This window comes from Ictalurus furcatus, chromosome 5 (assembly GCF_023375685.1).
Source record: "Ictalurus furcatus strain D&B chromosome 5, Billie_1.0, whole genome shotgun sequence".
NCBI classification, from domain to species: Eukaryota; Metazoa; Chordata; class Actinopteri; order Siluriformes; family Ictaluridae; genus Ictalurus; species Ictalurus furcatus.
Genome location: NC_071259.1, coordinates 29,355,550 through 29,377,219, shown reverse-complemented (window position 1 = coordinate 29,377,219; position 21,670 = coordinate 29,355,550). Strand labels below are relative to the sequence as shown.

General features: G+C 41.3%; 1 protein-coding gene across 1 annotated transcript in view; it reads right to left on the bottom strand.

The window, feature by feature from the left end:
- The window catches only part of plxna3 (plexin A3), a 193,602-nt gene that overhangs the window by 70,664 nt on the left and 101,268 nt on the right, over positions 1-21,670 (bottom strand). Inside the window, exons 7-9 of the mRNA XM_053625650.1 lie at positions 17,902-18,058; positions 14,060-14,159; positions 3,278-3,392 (exon numbers count right to left, since the gene is read on the bottom strand). Coding sequence (XP_053481625.1) covers positions 3,278-3,392; positions 14,060-14,159; positions 17,902-18,058 — 372 coding nt within the window. The remainder of the gene's footprint in view (positions 1-3,277; positions 3,393-14,059; positions 14,160-17,901; positions 18,059-21,670) is intronic.

The following is a 21,670-nucleotide window of genomic DNA, read 5'->3' as shown; positions in this document are numbered from 1 at the left end:
GAAGAAGGAGAAGAAGAAGATGAAGAAGGAGAAGAAGAAGAATCGCAGATTAAAGTTGCAACCAACTTCATTAATATCAGAATTTAATACATTAATTACATTTCATTTTTAAAACAGTATATTTCCATGCACTTTTTTTTGCCGGATTGGGCAATAAAAATATAAAGACTGAGGCAACATGCAACAGGAACGAATGAATAAGTTATTTTTGTCAAAAGTGCCATAGATCAAAAACCAGATTAAATATATTGGTAAGAAAATATACATTTCTATTTAAATGTATTCATTTATTAAAAACTAGACAGGTAAAGCTCTTGACAAAGTTTGATGTCGGCTTGACAAAATTGAATAATCTTGATAATCTTAAATTATTAATCCGCTTGAAATCTGAAGGTAGTGTGCAGTTTTAAGAAAGAAAGAGACAGATAGATTGGGTGCCAATATTTGTAGAGTTAATTGGATAGACAGACAGACTGGGTGCCAAAACGTGTGGAGTTGATTAGATAGATAGATAGATAGATAGCCAATATTTGTAGAGCTGATTGGATAGATAGATAGGGTGCCAATACTTCCAGAGTGGGTAGCTATATAGGGTGCCAGTACTTGTAGAGATGAATAGATAGATAGATAGATAGATAGATAGATAGATAGATAGATAGAGTGCCAATATTTGTAGAGCTGATTGGATAGATAGAGTGCCAATACTTGTAGAGTTGCTTAGACAGATAGATAGATAGAGTGCCAATACTTGCAGAGTTGACTGGATAGATAGATAGGGTGCCAATTCTTCCAGAATTGGGTAGCTATATAGGGTGCCAGTACTTGTAGAGATGAATACATAGATAGATAGATAGGTAGATAGTCGATACTTATAGAACTGATTAGATAGCTCGATAGATAGATAGATAGCCAATACTTCAAGACTTGGATAGATAGATAGGGTGCCAATACTTGTAGAGTTGATTAGATAGACAGATAGATAGATACAGTGCCAATACTTGAAGAGTTGATTGGATAGATAGGGTGCCAATATTGTAGAGTTAGACAGATACCTAGGGTGCCAATTCTTCTAGAGTTGGGTAGACATATAGGGTATCAGTACTTGTAGAGTTGAACAGATGGATAGATAGATAGGGTGTCAATATTTGTAGAACTGATTAGATAGATAACCAACACTTCTAGACTTGGATAGATAGATAGGGTGCCAATACTTGTAGAGTTAGATAGATACAGTGGGTACTTTACCTGCATATTTCAATGCATTCATTTATTCAAAAATAATCTGCTTGGACCACTCTAGGGCAAAAATAAATAAATTAATAAATAAATAAAAACCTAGTAAGGAATAAAAAGGTGAACAAGGAAAGTTAATAGGTAGTAACATTAGTTAACACGTTAAACATATCCTTTCGATGTGTTTCGACAACTACTGAACTGAGCTTAGTTATTTAGCTAGCTTAAAAAAGCTAAATTAGCTAACATTAACTGAAACATCAACTTGTAGTTAAGTAACCTCAGTTAGCTAGTACGATAAAAGTGATGGTAGTGAGTTAATATAGTAAAAGTTGGTTTATGGAAATAAACCGTGTGACATTTCATTAAAAGCCTGCTTGCATCACAAAAGTTTTCCAACTCCATGAAGTTGGCCAACACAAAAAAATCCGAATTCCAGCGCGTGTTCGTTAAATGTCACTTACACAATACCATACTTTAATCCTGAATAAGCGATTTGCAGATTTATGTTTATTTCACGCTCGTATTTGGGTGAAATGAGATTAAAATCAAAAAGCAAGCTTGAAACGTTCCACTCTACAACCCCGACACACAATGTGCGTCTTCGCAATGAAAGAAGTGACTGTATGAACTAAGCCACAATCAGGCACATACACAGACACGCACTCAGTCAGAGCGCAGTGTGTGAGATACTAGCTCTACAGTAGGTTCAAAGGTCAAGCTCGAGAGGCTTTGGGGTGTTAAAGTGGACAGAGACGCCAAGACACAGGGCTGTTGTTCCACTTCCAGTCTCACACATAAAGAGGATGTGTAACATTCACACCCTCTCCACATGAACACTGCTCCCCTTCACATCGAGTGCAGGCTGAACAAATCGCCGTGGTGCAAAGAGCTGGATCTTATACTCTATCGCTCAGCATTCCATACCATAAAATGATCGAAATCAATCACTACAGACTGCAGCAAGCAAGAAAGAGCGTTTAGTTATCCAATTCTACCGGGCTATCTGAACACATGTCTAATTAGAATGCAACTATGAAGAGTTGTCTTCAAATTATGTTTGGATAAAGAGCAGTTAAAGATGGTGGACGTTTACATATGCGAGATATTCAAAATGTAGCTATCGGTAATGAGAAAACAAAACTTCACCGCTTGAGAAGGGAGCAACTTACACCGTATGATGATTTTGTCCAATTCAAACACCAAAGCGTTGTTGAAATCACGACTCTGATTGGTCAGAAGGTGCTGATCACTTTCCACAAAACCATATGATTTTTGGACTTAAGGATAATGAGTCTTTATTGATCACGTATACATTACAGCACAGGGAAACTCTTTTCTTCACATACCACAGCATGTTAGGAAGTTGGGGTCGGAGCGCAGGGTCAGTCATGATACAGCGCCCCTGGAGCAGAGAGGGTTCAGGGCCTTGCTCAAGGGCCCAACAGTGGCAGCTTGGCAGCGCTGGGGCCCGAACCCCCGATCAGTAACCCAGAGCCTGGCGGTGCTGCGGCTTAAACCCCTGCCCTTCCAATCGGTAACCCAGAGCCTTAACCACCAAGCCACCACTGCCCCAACTTAGGAGTCTCCGCTGATTGGAACAGTTAGAGGTAAAGCTGTAACTAAGTTGTTATGCACTACCGCCAAAGTTTTTCAGCCAGTGCAAGTATAAAACCATCCGTCTGTTTATACGTGGTGCTTTCAGATACTTAATAATATGCGTAAACGAAATCGCAATGTCGTCTTTAGGAATTTGACAGCTATAGTACACAATTTGTCCAAGATTATGGTCGCAGATGTGTTTTTGTTATCTTTCAAGTCGTTGGCAGTTACTGCAAATGGTTTCTGTACTGGAACGAGACGAATCATCTTGTAGTGCTTAGAGGTTACTCAAAACATATTGAGACTTCCTCAGTTCCGCGTGTGAAACAGAAGTTGCTAGTGAGTCACTTGAGCAGGAGTGAATCACGGAGTCGAGCCTCACTGTGGTCAACATGGTCAGAGTGAATAACTTTAGACTGATTCAGAGCTTGCGGTCTCTTACCTCGACACTGCTGACTCGGCCCTCCTGGAAGGAGCACTCGGCCACGTTGTTGGTGCAGATGTGCCGATATTTACACCAGTTGCAGGGAAAAGGGCTGCTGACACACGAGGAACACCTGCAGAAGAAGAAAGCGCACGATAGGGTTAAGAGTCGATCAAATGAAAATACTGATCGTCTTCCATTTATGTTATCGTCTGTATTTGTGCTCACTGGACTAAAGCGGGAGACGAAGGCGGGGTGGGGGGTGGGACACGTTGCAGATCAGAACTGAGACACATTAAAGACCATAAAACACCATGAAGCTGCAAGTGTGCGTGAGAGAGGAAGTACAGGCAGTGTCTTGAACAACACAGCTGAACCTCACAGGCGAGTTTAAAGAAGCTCCCGCAGGAACCTAGCACACAGATATTCAATGTTACCATTGTGCTCACCACGTGCTTGCACCATGTTAACATCTTGAGTGTGCCCCCAGGTCACGCATTAGCTCGGGAGGAAGTGGCGTAGGAAAGACGCTGCAACGGAAATCTGACCGCGCCATATGTCACGAAGCCTCCACTTTCACTCCGACATGCACGATTACGCCGTCAGGGACGCTGAACCCCCGATGGTTACGAGCTGACCTCCTAACTATTTAACAGTGGCACGAATAAGCCAATTTGACTTTGCATGTAATTTAGAGCATCGTGACCAGCAGCACACCTAGCTTCCACACTGCCAGGAAATCAGGAGAGTGTCTGTGGGTGTTTAGGATAGTAGAATTGTTTAAAAAAAAAAAAAACCCACTGGCTATGTATTTCCAAGGTCACACTGCATTTTCAGATAGTAGGAACATGCACTTGGAGATAAAAGAAAAGTATTCTTGGCATACAAGTGCGAGTGTGAGCCTTGAGCAGACTCTTGGAGGAGTGTGAACAGGGACTAAACACTTGCCAATTGTACGAGGAGAATGCACTTGGACTCTGTACATGAAGTAAACACTGAGAGCAAGCCCTTGAGATCTCTAAAGGGACTCAACACTTGGTGAACGTGTGAAGAGAATGCACTTGGAGACTGTATAGAGACTAAGCATCTTGGAGAATGCACTTGGAGTCTGTTTAGAGACTAAACATGTGGAGCATGCACTTGAGAATCTCCAAAGGTCTTAAACACTTGGAGAACACATGAAGGGAGAACGGAGGTGGAAACTGTTTAGGCGCTAAGCACTTGGTGAAGGTGTAGGATGTAGGTGAATAGGTGATGAAATGCACTTGCAAACTGAACAGGGAATAGTACGCTAGTAAATGCACTTGGAGACTGTATAGGTTGTTAAGATTGGTGACGTTTGGATGAGAATACCCTGTGAGGTTTTATGTATAGTTGCTCATTTGGCTGACGTACAACTGAGTCAGGATACAATTGAGTAGTTTATAGATTAAGGGGTCTTGCTCAAGGACCCAACAGTGGCAGCGTGGTGGGCTGGGATTTGAATTCGCAACCTTCTAATCAGTATCAGAACGCCCTAACCACCACTTCTTAAGATTTCCAAGAGTAAACATTCCTGTATCTTCCAAACAACAAAAGAATCACTAGCAAACATGCACTCCTAAGTGTGTGTGTGTGTATATATATATATATATATATTTTAAAGACTTTGCACTACTTTACTCTACTCTACTCTACATCATGAACTCTTACACAGAACAAGCTGATCTCCAAGTGCCCCCCCCCCCCACCCCCACAATTTTACACACACATTTGAACATCTTGAAAATCTCTTCAGGGACTGTCATACAGAAGTGGATATTCACTTAACATTTTAAACAACGGTTGTTCAAATGCAATCAAGCTGCTGCTTACTGTCATGTCTGCTCCAAAATCCAACGTAAATTCTGATGACTTCCATTTCCATAGTTCCTCTGACAAACAGAGGAATACAAACCCAGTCACGTGACCCGTCACACAATGATGTTCTATTTCCCAAACTTCAAAAATCACGACACATCCCCATAAGCATCTGTTACTTTCAAATTGTTCATTTAGCACTTTACCGGTACTGACCCGGTCTACTTTGCTCATCGAGTTCTGCCTAGCCTAGCTGATCTCCTGATACTTGTACCATGCCTGATATTTCCGCAACTATGAGCAAACAACTAGCCCTCTGTGCAGGGATGCAAGCAACAGGTAACACTTGGATGAATCACAGCGACCTGGTGTTTCAGAACCCGGGTATACCACATACCTGTCCAGGGTGTACCCCGCATTATGCCCGATGCTCCCTGGGACAGGCTCCAGGTTTCCCGTGACCCTGAGAAGGATAAGCGGTATAGAAGGATGGATGGATGGTATACCACATGTTACTGACTCAAACCACTGCGTCTTTCTTGCTCAAAAGACATCCTTTTGTGTCAAAATATCTTTTTCATTGAATTTTATGAAAACTTAGGAGGAAGTTTTGCCCCCCCGGGGTAAGTCTTAGAGATTCCATGTATGACCCTACAATAAAGGATTTCCAGAGAGGGTTGCAAGAAGGACTCCTTTAGGAAGCAATAAACCCTTACTTATCCTAAGAACCTTTGAGGTACCTTTTTTTTTTATAAGCATAGAGCTGGTGAGTGCATGAAAAGAATGGACTTGGAGACTGTACAAGAACTAAGCGCATGGAAAATGAGTAAGGAGTAAGCCTTTGGGAACACATACTTGGTCTGTATAGGGATGGAGCAGTTGAATGCACTTGGAGACGATATAGGGACAAAACTTTTGGTGAAGGTGTGTGGAGATGGCACTCGGACTCTGTAATGGGAGGAAGCACTGGGAGTATGCACTTGGCGCTCGTATGGGGAGTGTACACTTAGTCCCATACTAATCATATCTTTCCCACCAGGGATGTGCTTCAAAAATCCCCCTCAGTTGGCTCTCAGCAGTCTGAGCACATTACACCCCAGAGCTGCACTGCTCAGAATAATATATCTCTTCCTCTCATGCTTTTTCTCTCTCGTTCCTAATAGCACTCTGCTAGTCTAAAAAAACGCCTCCATTGCGCTCTGAGATGTTTGAGACGGTTGCAGTGAGAGTGAGCCTGCCTTGTGCTCTTTACAGAATTACAGAGTATTACTCTACCCCCACAATGATGGGTGGCAAACACAATATCTCTGGCAGAAGGATTGCTCAGGCGCGAAATAATGCCTGGATTATGACAGGCCGAGCTAATGTTGCAGAGCCCGTATCTGGACGCCGGCGCCGTCCTCACTTTTCGAAATGAATGTGCTGCCGAGGGTCACATTATACTCGGGATTCAGGAGTCGCATTTTTTTTTAAACGAGGAAAGGAGTAGAGCCGCAGTCTGTGTGCGCAGTAAAGACTGCTCGGATATGCCGGGCCTGGATGAAAGATGCTGTGTCAGGGTTATAAACCCGTATCAATTCACTCTGCCTTTATTTAGGCAGAGGAAAGGCAAGAAGCGAGTGTGGGCAAACAGTGACTACGTTTACATGGACAGCAGTAATCTAACTATTGATCTTATTCTGAATAAGACAATATTGTGATTAAGGTGTTTACATGAGTTGCTTTTAGAATACTCCTTTCATGTTCAGGTTTTACGTGTTATAGAACATAGATGGATTAACGGCACACGTCATTACGTCACCGCGCCACGCCGTCCGACGTCCCTCCAGAATTTCACGTGTCGACATACAGTTCATCTTCGTTATGGGACCGTATACAGTTTTGGGTGTTTTTATTTTTAATTTTACGAAAGCTTCAAGTGCAGTTAATTATTAGTCGTGCTGTACGTTCAAATAGACGACTGCTTGAAGCCGTGGGCTGCTTCCCAAACCGCGTACTTACCGTCTATATAATAGCCGATATGCATGTATTTCTCCTACTATATACGTGTATTTCACCTACTATATAGCAGGTAAGTACGCGGTTTGGGACGCAGCCGTGCTCTCTTGTTTGCCGTGAAACGGTTGAGCGCTGCCGTGTGTGATCGTGTCCTGTCGCAAAATGCGGTGAAAACTCTCACACGACGTTAATAGTGTGATTAAGGTGTTTACATGTCTGTAACGCACGCCGATAATGCGACTAAAACAGGAATACTCCACACGTCTTAATTCGATTCGTGTTTACTTCGAGTATGACTTTAATCGGATTAAATTAATAAAAAAGTGCTGTTTACATGATAGTTTCTTAATCAGAGTATCGTCTTAATCAGGTTAATATTGGATTATTGTTGTCCATGTAAACGTACTGACTGACACACGCTCTTGGAAAACCGCACAGTTTTGAAAAGCCAGTGTTGGGACAACTAGCTAATTGTGTAACGGTGGGTGTGTGGGTTGACGTGAGTGTATAGTTGTGACCTTGAGCATGAAAGAAAACAGCGCTGCTTATGTTCCCAGATGTCTCAATGCCTCAATCTCAATCACTGAGTGTCAGAGTGTTGGATCAGCTAATGTGATCTGACACAGTGTTATGATCTAATGTCAACTTTGCCCTAAGCCAAGCACAGTTATTTATCAAGATATGAAATGCAGAAACTGAACCTATATAGTGCCTTCTTCACTAGCTATGACAAGTAGAGATCTGGACCACATCTCCTAGTCAATCCAAGTCTTCACTTGGATTGACTCTCCCAGAGGCCACACCTCAATCAATGAACCTGACAGGCACAGAAGCCATGCCTCCTTCACTAATATTGATACACGATATTGCCAAAAGTATGTGGACACCTGACCAATCACACCGATCACATGTGCTTGTTGAACATCTGGGACATTCCATCCCAGATTTAGTCCCCCTTTGCTGTTCTAATAACCTCCACTTATCTGGGAAGGCTTTTCCATTAGAGTTTGTAGCGTGGCTGTGGGAATTTGTGTTCATTCAGCCACAAGAGCCTTAGTGAGATTGACCGACAATGTCGGGCGAGAAGGCCTGCGGCACGACCAGAGCTCTGATTCATCCCGGTGGTGTTAATAGGGGTTGAGATCAGGGCTCTCTATAGGCCACATGAGCTCACCAACACACCAACCTTGGCAAACCCTGTCTTTTCGGATCTCGCTTTGGGCACGGGTCCATCGTCATGCTTGAATGTTTTGAGCCTCTTGGTTCCAGTGAGGGGATATTGTAATGCTATATAATAAGAAGACGTTCTATAATTCTATACAGTTGTGTACTTCCAACTTTGTGGCAACAGTCTGAGGAAGGCCGGCATATAGAGAAGTGGTACCTCAACGGTTAAGACGTTGGACTTTTGATCGGAAGGTCGTGAGTTCAAATCCCAGCGCTGACAAGCTGCCACTGTTAGGCCCTTAAGCAAAGCCCTTAACCCTAACCAAATGAGATAATTGTAAGTCGCTCTGGAGAAGGGCTTCTTCCAAATGCTGCAATGTAATATAGATGCGATGTCGACATACTATTGGCCATATAGTGTGTGTCACCTTCATTGAGACTGAGAGGCACAGAGATGCATGAATTTCTAACAGTGTATAAGTATTTTTTTTTTTAATTGTATCAGACTGATAAATCCTTTTGTATCGATTCAATGTTGAGGCTAATAAATCTTCACCTTCTGCTTTTACATAATAATATCCCTAAGCTTGTAGAGAAATCTCAATAAGGACTAACTGCAACTACAATAATGTGGCCTCCCGTGTTTCCACAGTCACTTCCAAATCTAGGTTGAGCGCTGATGTCCCGAAGTACGTGCTGGTTAATGAATGCACGCTGTGAGCCAAAAACTGAGAAGCAATCCTCACAAACAGATGCTTGGGAGGATGAAAGAGGGGAAAAAAAAAAAAAATTTCCTTTTCCCCCCCCCCAAAGGTTTACATAAGAGATTTCGTAACACTGCTCTCCTTAAGCGCACTATAGCTTCCGCGTGGAAATGCTTCAAAGGATGCTTTTGCAGAAGAATAGCATCCATCAATCAAGCGCCCAACTTTTCCAAACCCAAGCACATCCCACTTTTCTGTTCTCAGGTGGTCAGTACAGCCCTGGGGGAGGAGGGGGGATGCTAGCGGGTGAAGGATTGTGGGAAATAAAGATGGAGGCCGGTGTTTAACCGCTCCCACAGGACTTTTGTGAGAGGAGGAAATCTGGCACAGGATCAGCGCTGGCAAAAAAAAAAAGGTAGAAGGGCCTTGCTCCGCTCTGGAGCTGCGTTACCATGGCAACAGGCGAGCCCAGCTCGTCAGATCCACGTGAGCCCGATTCCACACACGCGGACGGGAAAATTGATTGCTGCGTGACTGTGTGTGTAACATGAATGTGTGGAGCAGTCGGGTCTGCGTGCGTGCATGTATCATCAGTAGGGCTTCCTCACACACTTACACTCGTAGACACAAGGCAAAGAATTGATTATCGTGCACACCTGCATGCACGTGTGTGTGTGTGTGTGTGTCAGAACACGATGCAATTTCATACTCTAAAATACAACCTGCATACGTTTAGCCAGGAGCAGATTGTTTTTTTTGTTTTTTTTTTAATCATGTGACAGCCTTCAGAATTTTTTCACTCGTCTTTCTTCTCCTCGCTCTTTTCAGAAGCGAATTCACATCTCCCCGCCGTCCTGATGCTAATCACAAACGGAGCACTTTAAATAGGTTGCGGGAAAGAAAAAAAAAAAAAACAAAAGCTCCGCTCACAATGTGCGATTGTGCTTGCTCGCTGTGTTAAGTGATGTATTCGGCTCTGCTCGATGCCAGAACAGCACGCCGATAGAAGACTGAAATGATCGGGAGGTTCTGGCCTCGGGGATTAGCAGATGCTTTTCCACCCACTGCACTGAATCACAGTGCATCCCGTACAATGTCCTGTCCAAACTCTCTCACACACACACACACACACACACACACACACACACACACAGATCAAACACAAGCTCCTGTCCAAATCTTAAAAAAAACCTCCAATTCCTCTTTTCCACTAACACGGTGTAAGTGTTGTTTCAGGGAAGCAGTGAAAAAATAAAAACTTTTTAAGATCTGGCTCACATTTCACGTATTTCAGAGCCAAACCAATGCGTAATTGGGTGCTTCTTAAAAATGATGCCTCTGTAAAATGTAACAGGACCAAAATAACTGAAGTATATTACACTTAATTTTACCACAGTGCAATCGACTTCTTGATCTGGATTGCTCAGAAGGCGTTGATTCATTTCCTATAAAAGCAGCTCTGACAGTAGTTCCCGCCGTAATTCAAATCACAGCTTTATATCAATGTGCTAGTTGTAAAAAAAAAAGTTTCTATGGCAACAACTAATGCAGGGAAGTGTATAGAGGGATGCTAAAGAAATGACAGATTAAACAATGTGTGGAAATAACAAATGCTCGTTCAATACATTATCTATCTATCTATCTATATATCTATCTATCTATATATTTTATATATATATATATATATATATATATATATATACATACACATACACATACATACATACATACATACACACACACGCGTGCACACACACACACATTCTTCAATCCATGGCAACTCGCAATAACTCCACATTGTCACAGATGACGATTATGCGCATAATGGTACACAGCTTCCATTCAGTTTGTTGTAACTTGGCAATAAAATTGTTCTTTGATATATCTTCGGTTAATTTGAATAAATTACGCTCATCAACCCCCACATGCTTCCTTTTCATGACAATCATTTAAATAACTTGACTTGTTGCCATAGTGATGAAATGATTCCACCACCACCCTCCCTCTCCCTTCTCCACCCTCCCCCCCACCCCCACTCCCCACGCCCCACCAAAACCTACTGAAGTCACTTATTCTCGATTCCAGACCAGCAGCATTTCACTGGCAGACGTGAATCAATTTATCCTGGTCAGTGTTGTGGTGTATTCGGAGCTTATCTTTCCAAAATGTGAACAAATAAATAAGTAAACAAACAAATGAAGAACGTTCTTATTTACGCAAAGCTAGGTCTGCATGATATCAGCGAAAAGGATAACCACTTTTACATAATATTATATTGAAAACACAGTTATCGATCACAATCATCCAGCCGAGATCGTTTGTTTTAATTATTTATTAAACGCGTCGTACGTTCGCCGAGGCAAAAACGCGTGGGACAGGTCCTGATTAGGCAGCTGTTGGTGGAAGGGGCCTAACACACACACACACACACACACAGCATCTCAAAAGAAGGCAAGCCAAAATATTCATAGTCCTGGAGAAGCTGGACCAAACACAAGACATCACGCTTAATTAAAAGACAAATTTCTGAATCCCACTTCAACACTTTATTATTATGCAAATTTTTCCACTTTCCATCCAAGCAGGTAAAACATTTTCTTGAAATTTTGGCATTTCCATTTTCCATCCTGTCCAACGTTCCCCAAAAATATCATTGTGGTTCCAGAGTCTGTATGTGTGTGTGTTTGTGTGTGTGTGGATCAAGGCTGACCCTTCCCATTCATACAGGAGTGTGTGTGGATACTACACCTCGGGCTGTCTCTTCTTCGCAAGCCAATCCCGGCTTCTATTTCACGCCAACCTGCCCGGGCCGGGCGCGGATATTAGGCCTAGCAGCGTGAGACTGGAGCGCACTCCAATTTAACCAGTCTCCACTCACACCTCTGAGCCAATTACTCTCATTTGATGACAGTCTGCAGCGAGGCAGGACCTTATCCGCAGTGTCAGTGGCGGGGCTGGATTTCTTGAGCAGGGGATGAGAGCACTAGCAGGGTGTAATTTGCCAGTTAAGTGGCGCTTGATATCCTCCCCAAAACGAGTGCATGAGATTGAGGCCTCTGCACAGATCTCCGGATTTACATCTGAATGACACGCGAGTAAAAAAGCAAACAGCGCACGGTTGTCAACGGACCAGACCAAAAGTCCGACTCCACTCCCAAGCTGTTTTTACGTAATGACTAATCAAAGCATTATAAGAGCTATGTCACACCCAACGGGCTAAACAGACAAAGACTACAGACTTTAAATGCATGTAGCTCTTACGTGACGTAGAAATAACGTGATTCTGAATGGCGTGTAAAATAAAGGAGATTTTAAGAGAGACACCGCTCAAGTGAAGAAGATATCTCAACGATTTCTAGAAACTAAACCAAGAAAGAACGACTCGTGTTAAAGAATAATAAAACGAAATCAGTCCGTTTTTTTCAGGATTTGGCTGAGGTTTGTTTTCGTGATAATTGCGACCAAAAATGCTTGGTTTTTGTTGTGGGGTTTTTTTTTTTCAAAATTTGAACCATACAAAAAAAAAAAAACACGACTCGAATTGGCGAAATCGCAATCGCACGGAATTGTTCTGCGCGGTTTTTCGATTGGTAAACGAGACCTTTTAGCTGTACTCGTGTTCGACGCAAGGGCTTTGTCGTGATGACGTCACGTGACGCGTCTCGGCCCGAATCCGCGGTCATTTTGAAAAGTCGCAGGCTCCTCCGAATACTGCGGCGTTCTCTTAATTTTCACAAAATCCTGGACGGACCGATTAATGGTAAAATGCTACATTTATTTTTGATTAATAAAGAAAGAATGAAAACCCTACTACCTATAAATAGCCTGCGTAGATCTTATTATAACGTTAAACTGGCTGATTAGTTGTTCATTTCACACGTGTAAAAAAAAAAAAAAAAAAACGAAGCTGTGTACAGGATACGACTCCACGCAGAATGACGCACGGATTTATTTTCCACGGCGAAATGAGTAAGCAAACCTACTCGTGCAGCTCTGGAACTAAGCAGGAAGTTCAGGGAGTTCAAGTTCGCCGCTACTTAAGCACCCAGGCTATGCACAGCCAAACATTTTAAAAGTATGCAACTTCTTTTAATTGTGGTCATATATATTTTTTAAACTGAACACTGACTCGTCTTTCCTCGGCCCTTAGGCATTCTAGAAACTCCTGAGAGTTAAAAAAAAATAAAGATGAAAAGAAACCCACTCGAAGGGTGGCGTTTCAGTACACAGCAATTAGTCCAAACAATCAAAATCTGAGAAGTTCTTCTATTCTGTCAAAAAGTTCTGAGAATGAAAGTGAACTCAGATAATCAACCCCAGAAAGAATATATATTATTAAGAATAACAGCATTCTTGCTTCCTGCAAAGATCATATTGTGTAACTTAACATTCACACTAGCAAGGGACCTTCACTTTTGTTGGAGTATGTAGCATATTTAGCATGAGTAGCATATGTAGCATAAGTCCCGGTGTGGAAAGCTAGTCAACTATACAATTTATACACATCAATTTTGTTACTGTGTTTCCTTGTGCTACGCTTTGCGCCGTCTTCTTTGGCGGATTTTGTAAAACAAGCTAACTAGCTAGTACTAGCTACGTATGCGCACATCGGAGACACCAGTGATCGCTGCAATTCCCTCCCAAGCTTTATTTTCCTTTATAATGCGCATTTAATGAGAGGTGGTATATATATATATATATATATATATATATATATATAAACATGATACGATGAAACTATGGTTATAAGGTCATCTTTCATAACTGCAGATGAATGGGGGAACTTTAGACAACAATCACGAGGACTCATTTGAGCCGGTCGTTTGGATTTGTCGCTTTACGGCATCGTAATTCATTTGGCTAAATGAGAACTTAAAAATAAATAAATAAACAAATCAAATGTCGATAGCTAACTGTTGTAGCTGAAATTGCGGCTCCGTGTCGCGCAAACAGGATGCGATTTCCTCGCACGGCGAATGTCACGCTTTGACCCGAGTTGCTTTACAGTGACACGCCCCTTGACGAGAGTCTGCGGTTTTCAGAGCTACACACAGTAGAAAGTGTTGAAGATCCACTCAACCGGAATACTCACGATTGCAGGACGCTGCAGTTATAGAAGACGAAATCCGTCGTGATGAATTTCAGCCCGGTCTCTTTGGACTTGAGTGACAGCCGGACCACTCGTTTATCACCTGCACGGAGAAGAAAGCAGAGAGGTCAGAGCGATCGATTAGTACAGGAAATGACCAGTTACGGCTTTAAACAACGGGAACGCCGTAATTATCCTCCCACCCGCTCGCACGTTTCGACAGCGTCTCTAATACTCTCGACCGCGGACGCATTTATCCACTTCCTCCTTCTCTGAGCGAAATGCACTTCCATTTCTGAACACAGTGGCCCCCTTTTGCTTTCCACTAATGACTACATTTTTTGGTCTTCCAATTATACTTGTGTGTTTCGCATCACCATAATTGGCATAATATTTCCATTTGGACATGTCATGATTGTCTTTAATGGAAATATGAGGTTTTGGTAAATGACTAAAGGTCAGCAGTAGTAGTGCATTTTGTCTTTTTTTTTTTTAGGGTTCTCAGAGTACCTTTAAAATAGATGTGGGGGGAAAAAAACCCTATTTGGACAAACATTTATAATGAAGATGCAAGCAAAAAAAAAAAAAAAACGGAAATTTCATCCATCAACATTAAATAATAAAATTAAACAAACAGAGTTCTCGGGCTTCTCTTTTTTTAAATTTTTTTTATCCCCCCCTCCTCCAAAGACTACTTATATCTTAAAAGCAAATTTCAGAATGAAGTTAGCAATGTTTAAATTAACACCTGTATGTGTTTGGAGATGCTGGAGATGTGTGGTGCGACTACACAGTAAATGTGAGAGTCATTTAACACTGTGTGTGACTCTGCTCTCCAGTTTGTCTAACAAAAAACAAAAAAAAACAACTGCTAACGAGGCCCAGTCTGTAAATATCCCCCAAAGCAAAACCAAAAAAGGTGATTCATTGCCGCTGCTACTGTACGTCTAAATAAAACTAGCCTCTTCGCTAGTACTCTGGCGTCAGTAACGAACACAAGACGACAGAATGTCTCAGTGAGAACTGGGTCTGTGTGTTGAGGCTTGTTTTTAGTTTCTCCGCTTCCACTAATGACTACATCAACCGGTTGTGAAATGATGCACACGGGCCTAATTTACTTTTCCGTTCACAATTCGCTAAAGGCTTGAGCAGAAGGTTACGAAAGGTTAGCGCAGGGTTACACGTGTGTTATTAAAGCACCTTTCCAAAAAAAAAAATGTAATAAATAAAATGTGACTTTTAACTATTCCAATAAATATAAATATGTCATCATGAAATAAAATGCGGCACTCGGACCAACTCTGACATTTAAAAATGCAGTGATTCGATCCCGACTATTCAGGAACGGGGCGGATATTACTCTGAAAGACTAGATCAGATTTGACATTTTCCCACCTGATCCGATCGGACACGTTTTAAGCGGTAAACTGTGACCGACACGGATCAGAGATCAGACAGGAACATCGGGCGTACGTTCGTCTTAAAGCTTCGTCAGAGGCTTGCAGGGACTCGGTTTGGTTACTGTCGTTTAGATTTAGCTTTCACTTTAGCTCCATCAACCATGCGGTCGGTTCGAATAAGAATAATAAAGAGGTATAGGAAAAAGAAAACACAAAATGATATCTTGTGTACATAATATTACGTCAAAATATTGTATAAATATATAGAATTGTGTGCCTAGTGTGGCCTCAGATTCCTGTTCTTGGCTGACAGAAAAGGAACCCAATGTAGTCTTTATCTGCTGTAGCCTCCAGGTTCAGCATGTTGAGCGTTCAGAGATGCTTTTCTGCTCAGCACGGTTGTAAAGAGTGGTTATTCGAGTGGTGTGGCGTGGGCGTGGTCGAGCGCCGGTTTTTGAATAGAGGGCGGAGTCGGACACGAGAGAGAGCAGGCAGAGAGGTACACAACAGGCGAGAAAACGGAGCACCAGGGAATTTCTGTAGCGTCCCTCGCTGACGCACAGAGCTCTCGTTAGTCAATCATCTCACCTCGTCTAGGTGTACGCTCATTCTCAGCACTCACCCGCCCGACTCCGCCTTCCATTCACAAACCGGCGCTCGACCACGCCCCCGCCACATTGCGTTACTGTGGTCTGGCAATGTGATAAATAATTTTCCATCCAATCTCCCCATTCTCGTCTGACCTGCAGAAATGCCGTTCACTAGATGTTTTTTTGTTTTTCGCCATACCATCCTATGTAAACTAGACCAGCGCTTCTCAAACCGGGGGCCGTATTTCACCTGTACGTTACCCGTTACTGTTTAGCCACACGCTGTTAAAACCCAAGACTGTTTAAAATGGACACGTTTTTAGATAGAGGACATAGTGTCTCAGCTGAGAAAGTTAATACAGAAGAGCCAAGTGTGGGGGAAAAAAAAAAAAACACGAAATTTTGATGACACTGGAGGGCCATAAAGGGATGCACGCTACACATGGAGGGCCTCAAGCTGAAAAGGTTTGAGAACCACTGAACTAGACAGTGTTGTGCGTGAAAATTCCAGGAGATCTGCAATTTCTGAAATACTCAACCCAGACCATCTGGCACCAGCAACCATGAAACAGTCACTGAGCCCATGCTGAATCTGTGAAACACCTAAGCTGTACCCACATGACTTTATGCGCACTGCGCTTCCGCCACATGATTGACTGATTGGATAAATGCATAATTTCTGTATCGAACAGTCAAGATGTCATGTTCTACTGTTAACTTATCATTCAGTCTATTAAAATAAACACGTGTTTCCTATACGTCTTTACCAAATGACCTTGGTGCTTAATGTTTTTACTTACGATTATATATCCGTGTTGTTGCTGCTTTGTTCTCATGATTTATACCATTGTGCTTTCCACTTGGAATAAAAAAAAAAATCTAGACCTTTATGACTTCCAATACTTATTTTATATATTTATCTCAGAACTTCACAGACCTTTCTATACTCAGTTTCTAGAGGTCACTAACTAGATCGTGTAAAAAGGAAAATCTGGAATGTTCTATCAGACGTGCCGGCATCACGGAAATACCACAAATTCCCGAGCAGCGTGTTTCAGACAATAAGAGCACAGTGAGTCAAAAATGTGTTGTGACCGCTGCATGACAATTCCCAGCTTGCCAGTTTAAAAAAAAAAAAACCCAACAAAAAACTCCCACACTGTCCTGACATTGTTTTCTTTTGGCTCACAAGTCAAAGTGAAAGTCTGTCAGGTCAAAGGACAAAGTCGCCACAAAGTTAGCGCAAAGTAAAGGTTAACTGGTCTTTCACGCCCCTTAATTGTCCCTTAACGAATTGGCTTTTCACAGGCAAGTATTATTTGCTTCTTTATCTAAGAAAGCAGGAAAGCTTGGCTTTCAAAAGGTACAGCTAAACCGCCGACGCACCTCCGTGACGTGCACCGAGTTTTGTGTTAGGGCATAAAATAAGGGAAGGTCCAACAACAACAGTTAGAACCTTAGCGTATTAAATCTACATTAATTCAAAAACAGATGAACATAATATCTACACCCCCCCGCCCCCCTCCAAAAAAAAACCAACTGTTTTCTAAATTTCTATAAATATGTCAAGGTTTGCAAATGTGATCCTCTGAAATTTAATACTTTCCCCAAACCTACACAAGAACCCTGTATCTTACAAGCTGCTATTTTATTTATTTATTTATTTATTTATTTTTAATGCAGATCTCTGGTTACCTTAGTAACGAAGGCAAATAAGCCAAATCAAACTACACGATATTACAGGATGAAATATTCGGAGCAGTTGAAAAATCGAAAGGCGGTTTGATAGCCCTAGAGTATGGTTTCCTCTGCGATGCTGACGCATGTCTGATATCTCGGTGTGTCTGCGTCTCACCGTATCCGTGTGTGAGCGTCGGGATGTCTCGCAGTGACGGGGACATGCAGAGGATCTGTCCTTTAGGCAGCACCTCTCCAGGGCTCTCGCTCAGGTCCTCAAACACACATGTCACACCTGCTGAGAGGTTCGGCACATGCGCCACCTTCACACTCAGCTGGAGCGCAGCAAACACACACACACACACAGACAGACAGAGAGAGAGAGAGAGAGAGAGAAATTCACATGAGACGCAATAGTGAAAGCACGCTTTGATTCACGGTAAGTAAGAACGCTCCTGAATCTCGACAGAATCACTTTCCATCAGAACGTTATAATGCAGCTTTGGCGTTCGTGCATCTCTTCAACTTCATTTGATAGTTTCACTTAAACATGCAATATTAAAGTAATATCTATGCAGGCGTGAGCTCCGACTAATAACATGCACAGTCACAGTCTATAACTCTGATTCATACGGCATAAATATTCTAAAATAAAAAAACAAATCACGCATGCTTTGTGCTCTTTGCTGAAGTGTTAAAAGATCTACATCATGGGCACAGGCTAAAGGGCATTTTGCTGTTGAACGCTCGATTCTGATTGGTCAAAAGGTGATGATTAATTTTCTATAACAGCAGCTCTGAAAGTAGTTTTGGCTGTAATTTATATCACATGTTTATGTCAAAGCGTTTGTTCCAGTACCTTATCGTTTAGTAACAGTTGCCACATACATTGATACAGATGCCCCACATAAACTTTATTTTAAAAATATGTGTGTAATTGTTGATATGGTGATAAGTTTTCTCTCAGGTGATCTTTGTTTATCTATTTTTTTTTTTTTTTTTGGATGGAGTCTCCAGAGTCTAGCGATACCCCATTGTTAATTCATTCCTAGACTGATTCTTTTGAGTTATTATAATTAATATAATTGTAATTACATGGTTATTACCAATATTATTATAATTGATTTGATGCATTACTATCTCTCCGAATAAAAAATGAATAAAAATCATCAACCCGTTCTCTTTCCAGAGCTCTGCCCTGATTTGCCCACACCTCTGAGCAGTGTTTGCACCTGCAGTTTGTTCTCACCTCTTTGCTGTTATTTCTCTCATTACATCTTGTTAAACAGTGTAAACGCCTTTTTTTTTTTTTTTGCATCGGCTGTAATTATGTTTAAAATGTTTTTTGTTTTTTTTTAAATGACCTTGTTTACTGTTAACCGACAGTCTTCTTTAATTCTCAATTCTGATTGGTCAGAAGGTCAGCGGCTCTGACGATAATTATAGCCGAAAGGTTTATAATAATCTGTTTCTATAGTAACAGCTCGTCCACAGGGACTTGTGTGATGACTGCACCATGTGATCTCACTAATAAATACCTTGTAATTTATTACAAGTTACAAGTTGTTTCAAGATGGTGGGAGTCTTCAAGATGTCTGTATTGTCTAGGTTTTAGCAACTATGTTTGGCTTTGCTTTGGGTCTATTATTCGGATGCATTTAACCTTTATTTTAACTAGTTGAACAAAATCTGATTCGCCGTCCTCTCAGGGGTGTGGCACCCTTACCTGTGCATCTGCCAACCTTTCTGTGTATTCTTCTACTGACACTTTTTTCACTTTGCCTCGGTCGATCAGTTGTCCTCTGCCGGACATTAAGTGCTCGTTTGGCCTGCTAAACAGCTGGCCCCTGAAACATATTTGCTTTGGCTTCGGACTCGAGGAATCTGGCTCGGCCCGTCATGTGCCTCTGAATTTGACCGCTGGTTCGTTGATTAAGAATTATTCAGTGCAAAACAATTCTCAGTATTACCTCTGCTGGCAGAAATGCTGTAATACTCTGCTTTCTGGAACTGAAAAGCATGGACGGTGTGGACATTGCACGGGAAAACAATACCGCAAACTACTTAACTACTGCACACCTACAAATTGTGCGGTCTGCCACCAAAGTCGCCATGTTTTAAGTTGTTTAAACACACCTAGATGTAAATATGAGGAAATGAAAGGTGAAAATTTGAACTAACGTCTCATTCATCTTCTGAACTCTAACCCAAATGTCTTCAATGTAGAGCGGGAAAAAAACAAACAGAATTGGCCTTGCTGTTCCAATACTTTCGGAGGGGAATGTATGGTTTTTCATAATTCTCACCATTTTGTTTCTATAAAATAAATAATAAATTCCCCCATCCATGCTTAAGCAGTATTGCTGCTTTAAATGGCTGGAAGAAACCCTGGTCCTAATATGGTGACTCCAGCTGACTTTTCCTAACCAGCTGGTTAAGCGTACTTACATTAAAACGTCCATAGGACATTTGGTGGTGAAATTAGATTTCCTGAAATAATAAATCTGGAAACAACTAACGCAGATGTCCTAGTTTTATCAGAGACTAGTTTTATCTCAAGACTTCGGCCCCATTGACCAGCTTTGGGATGAATTGGAACGTCGACTGTGCACTAGGACGTCTCGCTTGACACCTGTGGCTTTACATTATGAAAAATCCACCAGTTATTTGATTGTAAAAGCAAGGGATGACCTAACGACACAGTATTGTGTCTCTGTATTAAAACCAGTGTCTATTGCGAAGCACTTCTTGTTTTCTGCTGTTGATCTTGAATATAGAAAAGATTGTATCCTGACTCTTGCTGGTTGCTACAGATCACTAGCAGAGGCTTTACCCTCTCTTTCTCCATTTGGAGATTACAGAGTGAAGGGCTAGGACAATCCTTGATGAATTGACTAAACTTTGGCCTGGGCTAAAGCATGCAAAATGGATTTGGCAGCAGACTGGGGATCGTTTAGGTTTTTAAGATCTAGATGTACAGCACTGGTTCATAAGGCTAAATCCAAATTCTATCTAGATGAAACTATTAAAAAAAAAAAAAGTCATTAAATGAAGTCACTGGAAATCTGCAGGACCAAAACACACCGGTCCGTCCTTTCTAGAAGTTGCAGCTAATTTGGAAATCTATTGGCTAAAATACTTAAGCCTTTGTTTAGTGACCATCTAAATCATTACTTAATTAGAAATAATATCTTGATCTCTTTCCAGCCTGGGATCTCTTTCAAATCACTGTAACTGCTAAGTATACCAAAGTACTTAATGATATAATAAATGCCCTTAAATCATAAAAAATAAAAATAAAAATCCCGTCTTGTTCTCTTAGATTTATCAAAAGCTTTCACTACTGTCGAAATATAATAATTTACTGTATCATCTGGCTAAAACTGGATTGTCCTACTAGTTTTTAGGAATTATGTCAGTAACAGATCTCAGTATGTATTATGTTTATTATGATTTTTTTTTTTTTTTTTTTAAATTCTACTAAGATGAATAGTAAAGCTGGGGTTGCAGAAGGTTCTATTTAAGTATCTGGCTCAAATGCTGATTTGCACTGATTTTGCTGATGACACCTTTATCTTTTGTTCTGCTGAGACAATTTCAGATGTGCAAAAATATATATATATATATATATATGCGTATGTATATATATATATGTGTATATATATATATATATATATATATATATATATATATAATAAAATGTAAATAAATGTGCATTTGCAAAATTACAATCTAAAATAAGTTTGAAATAACCAGAATGCATTTTACTGATATCCATATGTACCAAGTATAGTGTACACCTTGTAGGGCGCACCATTAATATTAGTACTAACGCCCTTCCTTTTACTTTTTACGGCACTTGGCAGACGCCCTTATTCAGAGTGACTTACATTTTCATACGACTGAGCAATTGAGGATTAAGGGCCTTGCCCAAGGGCCCAACAGTG